General features: G+C 40.0%; 1 protein-coding gene across 1 annotated transcript in view; it reads right to left on the bottom strand.

The window, feature by feature from the left end:
• Positions 1 to 4,370: 4,370 nt before the first annotated feature.
• The window catches only part of ccdc22 (CCC complex scaffolding subunit CCDC22), a 28,628-nt gene continuing 16,321 nt past the window's right edge, over positions 4,371 to 16,677 (bottom strand). The window contains exons 9-16 of the mRNA XM_079675813.1: positions 8,672 to 8,791; positions 8,475 to 8,591; positions 8,286 to 8,387; positions 8,004 to 8,111; positions 7,735 to 7,830; positions 5,985 to 6,044; positions 5,830 to 5,904; positions 4,371 to 4,959 (exon numbers count right to left, since the gene is read on the bottom strand). Of these exons, the coding sequence (XP_079531939.1) occupies positions 4,846 to 4,959; positions 5,830 to 5,904; positions 5,985 to 6,044; positions 7,735 to 7,830; positions 8,004 to 8,111; positions 8,286 to 8,387; positions 8,475 to 8,591; positions 8,672 to 8,791 (792 nt within the window). The 3' untranslated portion in view covers positions 4,371 to 4,845. The remainder of the gene's footprint in view (positions 4,960 to 5,829; positions 5,905 to 5,984; positions 6,045 to 7,734; positions 7,831 to 8,003; positions 8,112 to 8,285; positions 8,388 to 8,474; positions 8,592 to 8,671; positions 8,792 to 16,677) is intronic.

Here is a 16,677-nt window from a genome sequence, read left to right on the forward strand (position 1 = left end):
GTCAATCAATCTATCAATCAATCAATCAATCAATCAATCAATCAATGTTTATTTATATAGCCCAATATCACAAATGTTACATTTGTCTCAGTGGACTTCACAGTTTGTACAGAATATCAGTATGACAATACGACACCCTCTGTCCTTAGACCCTCACATCGTACAAGGAAAAACTTCCGGAGAAAACCCACAGTTTAAAGGGAAAAATGGGAGAAACCTCAGGGAGAGCAAAAGAGGAGGGATCCCTCTTACAGGACGGACAGACGTGCAATAGATGCCGTGTGTAAATTGAAAAGATAATACATTTGCAACATAGGTAGTCCAAATGTTTGGAAATGCATTTGTGTATAATAGGAAGATGAATCCACGGGGATATCCATCCAGGACTTATGATCCAGGACCACAGCCACGACTCAAGATCCAGGACTCGCGATCCATGACACAGGACCGCAGGATCATCCATGACTCCGGATCCCGGCGTATATAGACACCAAAAAGAAAGAAATTTGGGGAAGCTGGGTTAATCGGAAAATGAGAGTACACAGGTATAGACAGAGAGAAGGAAGAAGTAACATGTTCCCCGACAAACTAAGCCTATATCAGCAAAACTAGGAGCTGAATCTAATCAGCCCTAACTATAAGCTTTATCACAAAGGAAGGTCTTAAGCGCACTCTTAAAAACGGATAGGGTGTTTGCCACCTGAACAAAAACTAGAAGCTGATTCAAACAAATGTGGAGCTTGATAAGAAAAGGCTCTGGCTCCCATTGCACTTTTAGAGACTCTAGGAACAACCAACAACCCTGCATTCTTGGAACGCAATGCCCTAGTAGGACAGTAGGGTATAGTGAGTTCTTTAAGGTAAGATGGCGCCTGCCCATTAAGGGCTTTGTAGGCGAGAAGAATAATTTTAAATTCTATCCTGTGTTCTATAGGGAACCAGTGTAAGGCAGCCAGAACAGGAGTAATGTGGTCCCTTTTCCTAACTCTGGTTAGTACACGAGCTGCAGCATTTTGAATCAGCTGAAGCGACTTGACTGACTTCTTGGTACACCCTGATAATAAAGAGTTACAATAATCCAGCCTTGAAGTAACAAATGCACAGACTAGTTTCTCTGCATCGTTTTGAGGCAAGATATACCTGATTTTTGCAATGTTACGTAGATGGAAGTAAGGAAAAAGAGAGGCTCCATTTATTATAGTATATAGATTCGTTATTCATTTGTTTTAAAGCTCAATAAATAACAAAGAAGACCTTCGACCGGCACTTTTATAATTTTGTCCGGAAGATTTAAACTTTAACACACGTTGACTGGCGAAAAACTCTGCCCGGTTCCCTCGGCCCCCACCACGGAGAATAAACAGAAGGGCAACCATGACAACCATGCTTCTTCGCTGCTTTTGTGGAGGAAGTTACAACGCCACGTACAGGCTCCTGCATATGTACTGCAGCTTCTCCAGCGGCTGGAGCTAAACGGAGCTGTCTCGTGTGGACAGACACTATCCGGTGAACATTGCGTGTGGACGGAAGCTTTTTTGCGATTGCGTTTGCGTTAATCCTATGCGTTTAGCCGTATGCGTCCTTGTGTGGCCGGGCCTTAGATAGAGAGAGAGAGAGAGAGAGAGAGACCGGTGCCAGCAGGGACCGTGTTGTTAGCATCTGGTTAGCTAGCTGCACTAACGGACATAAGGAGCTGTTTGTTCCACAACAAGCTGGAGGAGAGCTCTCCTCTCAGACTGAGAGGCTCAGGTGAGCTCAAGGACTCTGAGTGTTTAGATAGTTAACTTTAGTCTAAGTTATCTCAGTGGGTCTCAAACGGTTTGGTCATAAATTATTCAAAAGATTATTTCCGCGGCACACCTTCATATGATCATTATAGTTATAAAAAAAACAAGAGAATAAAGGAAAAACAGTTATGAAATACTATATAATAATAATAATAATAATAATAATACATGGGACTTTTATAGCGCTTTTAATGAAACTCAAAGACGCTTTGACAGAGAATTAAGAAAAGACAACAAAAAAGAAGACAAAGAAATACAAAAAGAGATAAACAAAACAGAAAATAGGGGGGGAGGGGGGTGGTCAGTGGTTGAATGCAGTGTTGAACAGGTGGGTTTTGAGTGATGTTTTGAATGCTGTGAGGGAGGAAGAATCTCTGATGGATTGGGGTAGTGAGTTCCAGAGGGTGGGTGCAGCAACGGAGAAGGCTCTGTCGCCCCAAGACTTGAGGTTGGTCCGGGTGGGGAGGGACAGGAGGTTGGCAGTGGCAGAGCGGAGGGAGCGAGTGGGAGTGTGTCTGTGGAGGAGGTCAATCAGGTAGGATGGGGCCAGGTTATGGAGGGCTTTGTACGTCATCAGGAGGATCTTGTACTGAATTCTCTGGGGGATGGGGAGCCAGTGGAGCTTGATGAGGACGGGTGTAATGTGTTCACGGATATGTCAGTAAAACAAGAATAGAGTTTGAAAGGAGAGTGATTTGTAAAATATCCATAAAGAAAAAGAACATCTGATTACAGTTGTGTTTCATATGGATATTGAGAGATGTATCCATAGATCTCTTAACGTTGCTCTCAAAGTGCACCAGATTGATGCTTTTAATTTCAATATTTAAAAAACATCTTTACGGGGGAGCATCCCCCCGGACCCCCCTAGAGGAGGTGAGGCCCCCCCCCACTCATAAAAAATAGCACTTTACCCCTGCTTATATGCCGTGAGCTAATTATCGAGCCTTCATTGTAACAGTCGCGGGTGTACTGTGTGTTTGCGTGAGGGGAGTGTTGCAGTAGAACATTCCACTGTAGCGCCCCTGGTGCTGGCGCTTTTGTGCGTGCTCTATAGTGCCCGTAATAGTGTTTACTGGAGTCCAGCACCTCAGCACCCCCACTCCAAATACCTTCCCGCGCCTCTGGCCAAAGTCGACTGGCAGGAGTAAGAGGGCATCCAGTGAGGAGAGTTGTGATGACAGAACTGTGCTCTCTGTAATCTCCTCCTGCTGCCTATCGAGTTTGGCAAGGCTTCTTCCTTGCTGCCAGAAGTTGCTATTCCTGCAGGAAATAGCAAGGTGTGAACACTACCATGTGATGGACTATAAAATAACTTTACTGCAGCGTCTGTATGGGGTCGTATGTTCAGGGGGCTTTAGCCTGGGAGGTTGACACTTGCAGCCAGGGCATTTTCCAGGGGCCCCAGCAACCAACATTCAGGTTTCAAAGACCAGTCAGTTTTTGCCAAAGTCAGGACTTCCAGAAAAGAGGGTGATTGAAACAGTCCTGACAGCCTACTTTGAATGTCCTTTCCTGGGCCACACACAGCCTGACCCCCACCCTCCTCCTGGAAGTATGTTAACTGAGCTGCTGCATCCAATATCTAAGGTTGGCATTGCTTTAAAAAACATTGCCGAAAGCAAAACAAAGGCATGTTGGACTCTATGAAAAGCCATGTAGAAATAAAAAATAAATGAAACATCATCAGGGCTATGGTAACTATAATCAAATAAATAAAAGACTACTCTGACACTACACATACCCAAAAGTCTCCCCTAAATGAATCCAAGTCGTTTTCATTATTATGTGTAGCCCATTTTTCAGTCGTTTTGCAAATATTAGTCAAATACTTTGCCTACAACTATGAATGTCACTTATTTCAGGCATCTAACAAAAAAATAAATAAAGTAACTAAGTAGATTTACTCAAGTACTGTACTTAAGTTCAATTTAGAGGTACTTTTACTTGATTATATACATGTTTTGCTACTTTGTACTTCTACTCCACTATATATATATTTCAATGCTACCACTTACTTAAAAATACAGTAGCACAATAACAGTGGATATTAGATAGTAGGCAGGAAATGTAGATATTATGGTCTTAAGATACTACAGCAGAAGTAAAAGTACTCATTCTGCACAATGGCCCTTTCCAGAATAGTACAAAGTACAGAAATATTATCAGGTAAATTAGGTAGTATACTGTGAATAAAATAATGGATATTTTTACAGTATTTTATTATGGTAATTATATTATCCTGTTTTTATACACGCAATAGCCTTTTGGTATTGTAACAGTCAGTTTGGACCACATTTAGATACTAGAAATACTGTGTAGAGTGAAGTACTGCATTATACCATATCAGTGTATGTGTTACTATGTGTACAAAGGAATTAGTAACTGTGTTAAAATAAATGAAGCGTAGTAAAAAGTATGATTTGCCTCTAAAAATGTATTCGAATAGAAGTATAAAGTAGCATTAAATGGAAATAATCAAGTAAAAGTACAAATGTAAAAAAATACTCAAGTACAATACGTGAGTAAATGTACTTAGTTACTTTCCACCACTGGTCTTCTTAAGGATTACAGGAGCTGCTCTTCAAGTGTGTAAGGCATCTTTATTCAAGCTGGTACCATATATACAACAATACTTTGCAGATGGGGCTGGACCGCATCATCATTGGAATACATTCAGTTTCATTCAGCTCAAATGAAGCAACTGCTCATGTCAGAAAATGCTGGAATACTTCCTGTATTAAAATGTCCCAGTCACAGGTTTGATTTGATCAAGATATGGTGTGATAACATTTCATACATCAATATGAATGACTTAACATTGGCACAGAACAGTCTGACAGCGCCCTCTGCTGGCACTGTATTGTTGCATCAGCCCAGTGCACGTCCAGCCGTAGAATCAGTTTAAAATTAAACACTAATTGTCCTCTTCATCCACCCGAACACTTTAAAATGCCGGGTTAGTTCCGTGCTTCAATCATCAGCTTGCCTCTGAGGAGAAGCTGCTCTCGCCACAACAGGTGAGCCGCAGACTCCGCAGCAGGTAGACAGAGATCCTTCAGCCTTCACGGACTTTGGCAGCAAGAGCAGAGTTCTCCTGTCGAATGGCCTTGTAGTCGCTCAGAATCCTCTCGAGGTTGGCCACAGTTTTACTGCCGTTTTCAGTCTCAATCTGTGCACAAGGTTCAATTAATCATTCTGGATATAAACTGCATTTTGGCAAATACATGCTAATTGCATTCATGTGTCCTGTCCATAGATACTTAAGGATCCACTGAGAAAAACTCCCTGATCCAAAAACATGATTTAGTCCGCTTAAGAAAGGTCAATGTTACAAGGATTAATCAATGACCAATGACTAAAGTTATTGATTGCAAAATTATGATTTGGAGACCGAATGTTTTTCTTTGGCACTGTCAATCAAATCATTTTTCAGAAATAAGTCCAATCAGTTTACACAGAGTGAGTGGAATATGTTGGTAGAAGGATTTCAGCGTTGTGTTTTTACATTGTGGTGAATCTCTACATACAGCGTTAGGATGTGCAAACTATTTTGCTGGAAAAATAAAGTCAGATTCTTGTTGTGATGAAAGAGTGTGTTCTGGGAGTTTCAGAAGATGGGAAGGTGTTGGCACGGTGTATGTGTAGAGTAGAACGACGTGTCCTATAGTTAAGTATCCTGTAACAGGAATTGTGAACAACAAAAACAACGTGTCTACGTTCTATTAGCAGAAACCAAGAGGCAGGCGGAAAATGTCCTGCTTTAAAGCCATCACAGAGACACTGTTAACAGCTGTGTCTGAAGACTGACATACTTTCAGATCAGTATGTTGTACTTATTTTGGTGTTTCTACTGTAACAACCAAATGAAAACAAAACAATTAAAGAGGGAGAAATAAATTAAATATCTGATGCCACCTGCACCTTTTGATAGAGAACTGCTTCCGTCTCTATGCTAAGCTAGGATTAGGCTCCAGTCTGTGATGGCCAGATGGAACTTGTCATGTGACTCAGCAGTGATGTGATGCAGTGTAGTTCCTACCTGCTCCTCTAGATCTCGAATCTCCCTCAGGATTGTCCCGGTGTACTCGATGGTCTGGATCAACTGATTACAGTTCTGTAGAAACATGGACACATGTTACACCTTCACTGATGAGAGCAACGGAAGAGAGCAAACCAGATGACGTGAGGACGTACTTCATGCAGGGCAGCCAGGTACTTGTAGGATTTGCGGACGGATTCATCTTTTTTGGCGTCCTTTAGATGAAAAAATGAATTAATACATGGAAAATGATTTAGTACTAACATACAATATATATTGAAAACAACCATTTCAAGAATTCTCTTTTTTAATTAAATTAACTAATAACGCCTTAACCCCATATGATGAAGCAAAACTATAGATTGTAAATAAATTGGACACACACACACACACACACACACACACACACACACACACACACACACACACACACACACACACACACACACACACACACACACACACACACACACACACACACACACACACACACACACACACACACACACACACACACATTTAGTCAGCCACCAATTGTGCAAGTTCTCCCACTTAAAAAAATGAGAGGCCTGTAATGTTCATCCTAGGTATACCTCAACTATGAGAGACAAAATGAGAAAAAAAACAAATCCAGAAAAACACATTGTCTGATTTTTAAGACTTTATTTGCAAATTATGGTGGAAAATAAGTATTTGGTCAAAAACAAAAGTTAATCTCAATACTTTGTTATATACCCTTTGTTGGCTATGACAGAGGTCAAACGTTTTCTGTAAGTCTTCACAAGGTTTTCACACACTGTTGCTGGTATTTTGGCCCATTCCTCCATGCAGATCTCCTCTAGAGCAGTGATGTTTTGGGGCTGTCGCTGGGCAACACGGACTTTCAACTCCCTCCAAAGATTTTCTATGGGGTTGAGATCTGGAGACTGGCTAGGCCACTCCAGGCCTAGCCAGTCCAGCCACGTTTCATCTTCAATGCCCTTGCTGATGGAAGGAGGTTGTCACTCAAAATCATATCAAAATGGGCGTAAAATGTATATCGATACATGGCCCCATTCATTCTTTCCTTTACACGGATCAGTCATCCTGGTCCCTTTGCAGAAAAACAGCCCCAAAGGGGGCTATTGACCAAATACTTATTTTCCACCATAATTTGCAAATAAATTCTTTAAAAATCAGACAGTGTGATTTTCTGGATTTGTTTTTCTCATTTTGTCTCTCATAGTTGAGGTATACCTAGGATGACAATTACAGGCCTCTCTCATCTTTTTAAGTGGGAGAACTTGCACAATTGGTGGCTGACTAAATACTTTTTTGCCCCACTGTATGTGTTTGTATATATAACTGAAATGTGTTTGGCAGTTCTGCAAAGGTTTCATGGCTCTAGAAGTTGCTGCTTCTCTGGACCATAATACTATTCAAATAAAATGACCATAGAAACGTCACATGGGGTTCTGTGGCACATCCTTATCTTCAATCAATCGGGCATCATTAAGTATAATGTTTGTAAAACAAAAACCGATAGAGGTCTTCACCTAAGATCTTACCGTGGATCTTAGAACAGCAAAAGCAAATTAAAAACCTATCTTTTTAATATGGCTTTTAATTTGGGTTAACTTTCAATTGTCACTAGTATCATTGTCCATGTTTTACTGTATTTTTTTTTCTGTTTTGCTTTTATTTTACATTTTTTATTTAGTTTTTAAATTATTTTAACAAATTATCACTATAGATGTTTTATCTTGTTCTGTATTCATTTTAATATTACTTTAATATTGTTGTTATGTTTTCTGTAAAGCACTTTGGGCTGCTTTGTGCATGAAAGGTGCTATACAAATAAAGTTTATTATATTATTATAAAAATACTATCTACTATTCAGGAGTACTGATAAAAAAGACTGCTACCTTAAAGACCAGCTCGTCAGTCACGGTGAAGGTTCTGTCCAGTTTCCCTGTCAGGCTGTTGATCTCTTTCTGGAGATCCTTAGTGTCAGACAAAATCTGCAGGGCGGGGGGGCGACGATGACACACAGTGTTAGTGAGGGGATGTTACAGCTAATACAAAGACATATTTATGTCATGTGAATGGTAACAGCAGCAGGGCCTTAGCGGTTTGGCTTGCTTTATGTATTCATTATTTCCAGTTCTGACTTGTGATTTGCTTTTGAAAGTACCTTTTTGATTTCCTCCTTCTGTTTCTTGATGTTGCTGACGATCTCTAGAATCCTCTGAGTGTACGCTGACCGGGATGCATCCTGAGGAAGATTTTCTAACTCTGTTACCTACGGGGGAAAAAAACACACATACGGACAAAAAAACATTTAGCGCATTCAAAAAAAAAGATACTTTTACACAAACCTGTTTCAACACGACGCTTGCAATCGTAACTTGTGAGTTGACCATTTATACTAATACATATCAGGTACAAGTAAAGAAAAGCAAGTTAAATCCATTACCAGCTGTTTGTAGGTCTCTTCTTTCTTCTTGGCCTCCTCTGTAGACACACAGATTTTATCGTGCACAGATTTGATTTCAGACAGCTTTTGGGATGACTCCAGCTGAAGAGCATAAAGACAGGAAATCAGAATCTTTAACAGATGAATGTTCTGTAACAGATGAAGCGACACATTATGGGACCCACTTACATCTTGTCTGCTGCAGATTTCTTTGAGCCTGCGGTGCTCGTCGATGAGTGGAGCGCGGTGTTTCTCCCACTGAGAGGCCAGGTGCACCACCCGCTTGGCACTGGACTCCACCAGAGCCTTGAGGAACAAACACAGCGTCTCAGTCTGAGAGCCGCGTGGGCCCTGACCACAGGTCAGATTTTACCCAGCTATCCTACCTTCAGCTTCTGCAGGTTGTCGTCCGAGTCTGGCAACAGCTCGATTGTTTTCTTCTTCACCTGCATCTTCTCCTCTTTTTCAGAGTTCCCCAACTCTCGTTGCTTCAACTCGTCCAACACCTGCACCAAAAACATTACACAGGTATTTCATTTTACATCCTATTTTACTTGTCTTGCAACATTCTCTTGCACTATTTTATTTACACTCTGTTTCTTCTTGCACTATTTTTATTGTTTTTTTGTTTATTGTTTAATGTCTTATATATATTTATGATCTGTTGGAGGAGCCTGGGACTTGAGATTGTCATTGCATTGTACACTGTACAGATGTAGCACTGAATTTCAGACTCCAGTTTACAGCTTCCTGCCTACGACCTGCCTAAAACCAGTATAGAGGAATGTTAAGCCCTCCCACTATTTTCCAAGAGGGCGTTGCCAGATTTTCAATTTCAGGTTTTAACCAGGAGATGGCGCTTCATTCACAAATACAGAAAGACAAGTTTCATGGCCTTTCAGTTGTGTTTTGAAGAAGCATTTGAACACATCAATATTTTAGATCAACTAAAGTATATCTAATCTTGTAATTCAATAATATATAGTCTTTATATATTAAATTATAATAATGTTTACATTACACTTCTTTATTTGTTATGCTCATACTTTTACCTTTACAATCGTTTGCTTTAATATGCAGTATATTTTTTGTATATTTTTGTGTTTGCTTCCTCCTGCTCCCTTTCGGACACATACTGTATGATTTATTATTATTATTAATATGAAGGTATTGTTAAGATAAGATAAGATAAGATGTTACTTTATTGATTGAACATTTTAGTTTAGAATGTGCTGTCCCACGGTAATTCAGAAGGCTCACAGGTCACATTCCGACCATTATTTAAAACAATAGGTGCTTTCACACCGTCTACAGTTTGATTTGTATAGAGCAGGGGTCGGCAACCCCTGGCACGCGTGCCAGCATTGGCACGCGGCACCGTAACCAGTGGCACACTAGGAATAAGTGGAATAAGTGTGCAAAATATTGAAATTGTATTTTCCGATCCTGAACGAGACCGCCACCAGAGCGCGTCTCCCCGTTACCTGCAGAAGGAAGCCATGCATGCAACGCAGCCCCGCTCTCTTTACTCCAGGCGACTTTCTGCCGCTTTCCTGCGCAGCGCAGTGCTGATCGTTTCACCACAGAGGAATAAAGCACTTCACTAATAGCAGTACCCATAAGGAGCTGTACAAATGCCGCAGTTTTTGCGTGGCTGTGTATTTAGTTGAAAGCCCAGTGGCGATCTGCTCATCTGTTATCGAAATAATACGCTACAAAGGGGCGGACTGGCCATCTGTGTGTTGAACTTTCTTGTCGGCTCCCAGACCGTAGTCAAGGAGGGCAGAAGCAACAAGCTTCAGGTTCAATAACCAACTTTAACTTAAATGACTGGAGAGAGGCGAGCTCTTCTTGGGAGGGCGTTGCATTTATTTAGCTGTTCTTCTGTTTCACAAAATACATCACAGACCTCTGTTTTTCCGCTTCCTCGTTTTACTTCCATGAGCCTAATATCCTAACATGTGTGCTCTGGAGAATCACAGAACGGACGATCGTCCTTATTATTATGCCGTTTAAACCAATTATTTAAATGTGTTTGTTAAATTCGGCATCATGTAAGTTGCGCTGACAGGTCCACACACTGCTTCCCCGCCCTCCTGCTGATAGTTCACGAGCGTCCAGCACCTCAACCCCCCCCGTTGATAATTCTCGATCGTTGACACCTATGGTTGGCACGCTGATAACAATTTTCTTTTTAAATGGCACTTCATATCAAAAAGGTTGCCAACCCCTGGTATAGAGGGACCTCTGTGGCTGAATGGCCAGATTAGGTGTGGCGCATTTATCATAGGTGATCAGAGCTAACTGCCTGCCGTAAGATTTCATTTAAAAAACAGATCTGATTTTAAGACTACTTCAGCGCTCATAAAGAATGATAAGAATAAGAATAATGCGTATTTAACTGTTTTAATTAATTAGTGAGTTTATTTAACACTAGAACTGCCAATCGGGTCAATTTGTGTGATGTGTGTTGTGTGTGCAATGTAACTTTTTTTCAATAAAATATTAAAGTCTCCCAGTCCGTGACTTTTCCTGAAAGTGTGTTATGTAGCACCCTATGTTGTTAAAAATGGCATTCTAATAGCGGGATTTGACTGGTTTAGGTAGGCCTATACAAAAACCTCTGGCGGTTCTAGTGTTAAGGTAATTAGGTACAGTAGAAGCCCTTTTTTATCAGTAACGAATTTAGCAGTTGAACATAAAAGTCAACTAAATGAGGGTCACTTGCAATGACAGTGTTGTGTCTAACTGTAAGCTTGTCACTCAGAGTAACCTACAGTTAATTTAGCTGCTGGAGAAGAAAGATCAGGGGGGGAGGGGGGGAGAGAGCTGTGGTTGATGGGCCATTAGTTGTGTAAATACACAGCTGAGAGCTGCCATTTCATTCAGACTGTTTAAAAAACGGTTTTAAAAAAAAATATTTTTGAGGTATGGGGGGGTCTGGGACCCGGAGTAATCTGCTGCCGTGAGCTGTTATGTGCCATCATGACACGCATGGTGTTTTTTTTTTATATATAATAATGAAGTGCGAGCTGTGTGCTCGAGTCTTCCTGCCTGTCGGCTCTGCTCATGGTGGATGTATAATAAGGCTCTGCTGCTCCGAGATGATGGTCTAGCTTCAGCAGCTACATTACCTACGGGTGCGTTCGTTAATATTAACTGTGCGTCCGGAGTCACTGTGGCACAGACTGGACCGCTAGTGAACAGCTGTTAGAACGGGCCGTTCAGGTGTTCAGAGCAGAGCTCCCTGTCGGAGCGGCAGAGCGTGATGTGAACTGAAAAGTTTTTCTGTGGCAATATTATTTAAGGAATCGTTGAGCTAGCTAGCTAGCATACATTGTCACTATCTGCTAACGTTAGCTTTAACCTTCTATTTCTAATAGTTTTTTTCATAGGCTATAAACAGAGGTGGTATAAGTATATATATATATATATATATATATATATATATATATATATATATATATATATTGTACTTGAGTAAAAGTAGAAGTACTCAGATCTTGTACTTGAGTAAAAGTAGAATTACACAGATCTTGTACTTGAGTAAAAGTAGAAGCACTCAGGTCTTGTACTTGAGTAAAAGTAGAAGCACACAGATCTTGTACTTGAGTAAAAGGAGAAGTACTCAGATCTTGTACTTGAGTAAAAGTAGAAGTACTCAGATCTTGTACTAGAGTAAAAGTAAAAGTACTCAGATCTTGTACTTGAGTAAAAGTAGAAGTACCAGAGTGTAGAAATACTCTGTTACAGTAAAAGTCCTGCATTCAAAATGTTCCTCAAGTAAAAGTAGAAAAGTATTCTCATCAAAATATAGTGAAAGTAGCGACAGTAAAAGTAGTCATTGTGCAGATTGGTCCATTTCAGAATATGATATGCTTTATAATGATTGATCATGAAAGTGTTCTCAAAGCTGGTAAAGGTGCAGCTAGTTTGAATGACTTTGTAGACTGCAGGGTAGCTTGTGAATTTGCTCCAGGTGGAACTAAAGTCTGATTTAACACTTGATTATATTTCACATCATTCATCCACATCTGTAAAGTAACTAAAGGTATTAAATACATATAGGGGAGTAGAAGTACACCATGTACCTCTGAACTGTAGTGGGGTAGAAGAACAAAGTAACAAAACATTGAAATACTTAAATAAAGTACAAGTACCTCAAAATTGTAGTACTTGTTGAGTTTATGAACTTAGTTACTTTACACCATGTGACTAGAAAGATAGAAAGACTAAGCCTTTCACAGAGGCATGAAAATACATTTTCAAAATGCTCAACATTGCTGCCAAAATTATAAACTGACTGCTACACAATTTAAAATAAATGCTTTTATATATTTCTATTAGATGTGACTCTTTGGCGCTTCTGTTATAATTAACACTGCTGCTTTAGTTGTTCTGCTAATATCCTCTGTTATTCCTCATTTTAAAGCCGATATTCTGTGGGGTGTGGGAGCCGGGGGCTCGGATCCTTGTCACCTTTTTCATACCTGATGAGTTTGCATCCCTGTATGTTAAAAAGCCTCAGTCACCTTAATTCATGTACTACAAACATCTCAGGTCAGTAACACTCAAAGCTAAATGTGCAATACCATGTTCAGCTATGTTACTGTTTATAATGTTATTGTTGTTACATCAGAAGATGTACATATTGGAATGATTTCTTAACTTACAGTAGGCTATTTTTTACAATGTGTGTTGGAAGGATTTATTAAATTACTATGAATATTGCCATTATTGAAGGCTTTTAGAGAAGGGTGAACTATAAGCCTGAATTACATAACATTTTATACCTAAAAACATAAAAGCCACAATAAATGAATCAAAATTATTCTAGTTATTTTTACCTCCCGTATTGCTTTCAACCCACCAGCTTTTATGGTGTTGTTACGTCACTAACTGTAAGCTTGTCACATACAGTCTATGGTCACTCAGAGTAACCTACTGTTAATTTAGCTGCTGGAGAAGAAAGATCAGGGGGGGAGGGGGGGGGAGAGAGCTGTGGTTGATGGGCCATTACTTGTGTAAATACACAGCTGAGAGCTGCCGTTTCATTCAGACTGTTTACAAAACGGTAACAACGGACTATTTTTCTTAGCGGATGCATGTCAATTTAAATCAATACATACAACTATTTTTTAAATCAATAAAAACATTTTCTAAATCCCAAAAGCATTTAAATTAATACTGGGAGTCATGTCGTTACTTTGTTGAGAATGTGGCCGTGTAATAAGCGGGATAATTTGCAGCGACTTGTTCCTTATGGGGAAAATAGCACCCGTCATGCAGATCAGGATCCCTCCGCCACACTTTGGGATCCTGATTTGCCGACGAGGCTCCATTCAAATATAAATATTTTTTTGTGAATTACTGAGTTTAGGCACGTTAATAACGTTTTAATGAAGTTGAATACAGTATATTCATATGTGTCAGTGATTTCATGTCAATTCGGCGAACATAAACATAAATGATCATGGTGAAGATGATTAAATTAGGATTAAAAATCGAGAGCCGGGCTGCATTTCCTCCTGTTCGTTTTTTTCGACTAAACAACATTATTTTGTTAAATAACAACATGGTGATGTTTTGTAAATGATTACATGTCTCTTATTTAGCACAGAGTATGATATCCGTGACATATGGATCTTAACAAAGTTCCGCTGTACATCCAGCGTACTGTATCTGACTTTATTTCACATGAGCTCCAGTGTGGAACCCCACTGCACCCCCTGGTGGATCAATGATCCATTGCAGCTGGTCATTATAATTACATTTATCTATCACGGGGGCGGTCTCAAGTCAAGCTGGAGGTTTTCCCTTGAGTGAGGGCAGATCACGTACCAATCACGGCCCTCGCGTTTCAAACTGTCTGAAATGAATCGCTACATCTGTAGCTGTGCATATGATGACAACGCCTTTGAAGTGAAATATTAACTCTTCATTGTGTATATTGTGACTGCTGTTATGGAAGCCTATATGTGACCCGCTCTATCGAAATCAGTCGGAAGTTGCAACGGCTCATTTCAAAATAAACGTGGATTTGCGTAAAAAACAATTTTTTCGGGGTTCGGGTGTTTTGTTTGATTTTAAACAAACAAAGTCTTGGCTTTCAGAATATGAAACCTTTATTTCCAAACTCACACGATAAATACATTCTTTAAGCTTGTAAAGGGAAGATGATACCTCTCACTCGCAATCGGCTCTTCCGCAGCGCCGCCCCCCCTCCCTCCGGCTGACATTATGAATGTAAACGTAGACAGGGCTCGACCAGGGCTCGACATTATAAAATGGCCCGCTGGCCAGGAAGCACTATTTAGACACCCCGGGCCAGCATAACGTACTTTCCACTTGCCCGCTTGGGCCACTAAAAATATTGCTTTAAAAAAAAGAATTGTCCTGTGGTATTGGTATTTTGACTTGCAATTTAGTTAAATTGTTTTGTTTATTAACGCTACAACATAGCGTTTTGAGAGTAGGTTGTCGTTGTTGGGTGAAAAGCAAACAGCTGTTTGCTGCAGAGCGCAGCGCGAGTAGGCTCCCGTGAGCGGGAGCGCGCTCCTTCACTACAGACTAAAGGACGCCTTCACTACAGACCATTCGCCATTAATGTTTTTAATACCAGCGTTAACCGGCCAAGCGCCGGGCAAAAAACAATCTTCAAATAAAAGAAAGTCACCGGAGGAGTTAAAGGAGAGTGACAGGGAGTATGAGAAGAAGAGGGAGAGAACATTTCAGCCAGCTTGATCGAAGGCGTTGCCATCCTAAAACCCTTTTATAATCTATTGATTAGATTTATGATTCAAAAATTATAAAAGTAGGGTAGACATGTGGAGATTATCCGGCTGAACAAAACGTGCATTTATCAAACAGGTTCGTTTTCCAAAGACCTTATTTCCAGCTATTTTCCAAAACCCTATGGAGAAATCCCATTGCTTTTTGTCGAGGGAACCAGCAGCTTACTTCCTGGTTTTAGGAAGCGTCACTGCACCTCTCAATCATTATACATCAGTGTTTCCCATACATTGATTTATTTGTGGCGGGTCGCCACAATTAAATATCGTCCGCCACAAATGGATCTCATAAAAAAAAAAAAGTATTATTCTTAATAATTTTTTTTTTATTTTATTTTTTTTCTTCTTCTTATGTGGTAGTCTAATGGATAGTGAGGTGGGCTGATGATCGGAAGGTTGGGCGGTGCGGTGCCCCCACAAATAGAATCACATTTTGTGGAAAACACTGTACATCCATGCTCTCAATATGATGCCAATATAAACAAGGTCTTCTGTCGGCCCTGTACATCAATGCCGACCTATGCTGACAAGTAAGTGAAGAGTAGAACATATAAAGGTATTGGCTATAGGGAAATGTCCCAGCAGTTTAGGAGAATTAAGGTTATAATATAATCTACTACATAGCCATTACATTTCTAACTCCTAATGACAGGAAGGCAGAAAGCGCATTATACAAATAATAATACTCATAATAATAGCAGACATTTTTTAACAATGACCACAATATCATTATTTTTAATAAACCAAATATGAACAATTGAGGAAAATGAGGAAGAACTGATGATTCAAATGTTGTAGTACAAGTAGTAATGTAGTTAGTGCATAAATTACTATTGCAACAAATATGTTAATTTTCTTCATTATTAGTCGATTTGTTTTTTGGACGAATGCTCCGGGCCAGTGGTTACAATGGTGGGGCCAGTGATAATACAATTCCACCGGCCCGGAGGGCCAGTGGCATTTTACCCTTAATGTTTACCCCTGGTAGAGTAATCATAAATAACACGGCAGGGTCCGTTACAGTTTGTTTTCATCTGATTTCAATTAAACTAAGTCTTGGCTTTCAGAATATTAAACTTGTTTCGGCAAATTCAGATGATAAATACAACTTTGAAGCTTGTAACGGCATAATTACAAGCGGAGAACGGAGTAACTTAAAGAGCTTACGAAATGCTTTTAGCACCTGTTAGTGGGCTTAGTATATGATAGAGGTTGCATTTGTATTGTGAAATGTGCCATATGATTTTTTTATTAATGATCTATTTTTAATAAATCACGATTATAACAGCATACAAAAGTTGTCAGTTAGTAACAATCGTTCGTTGCGCCGGAAACATCAACTTCTGCCATTTCCGGAGGTAACGTCATGAGTAGAACACAGCTGAGCTCAGTCCGGTTTGAATGCATTGAAGGGCCAAATATTATGACAAAGGATGCTCAGCAATAAGACGCCAAGAATAATTGGCAAGCGATAGGTTGTATGGGGATGTGGGGCCGTCTCAACATCTGGTTATGGGATGTTTTTGTGGCCAAAAAATTATCAAATGTTGCATATATGGACAAAACAAGTGTGTCGTATGAGGCGGACTTTTGCTAGACCA

Source organism: Notothenia rossii (assembly GCF_949606895.1).
Source record: "Notothenia rossii genome assembly, chromosome: 4".
NCBI lineage: Eukaryota > Metazoa > Chordata > Actinopteri > Perciformes > Nototheniidae > Notothenia > Notothenia rossii.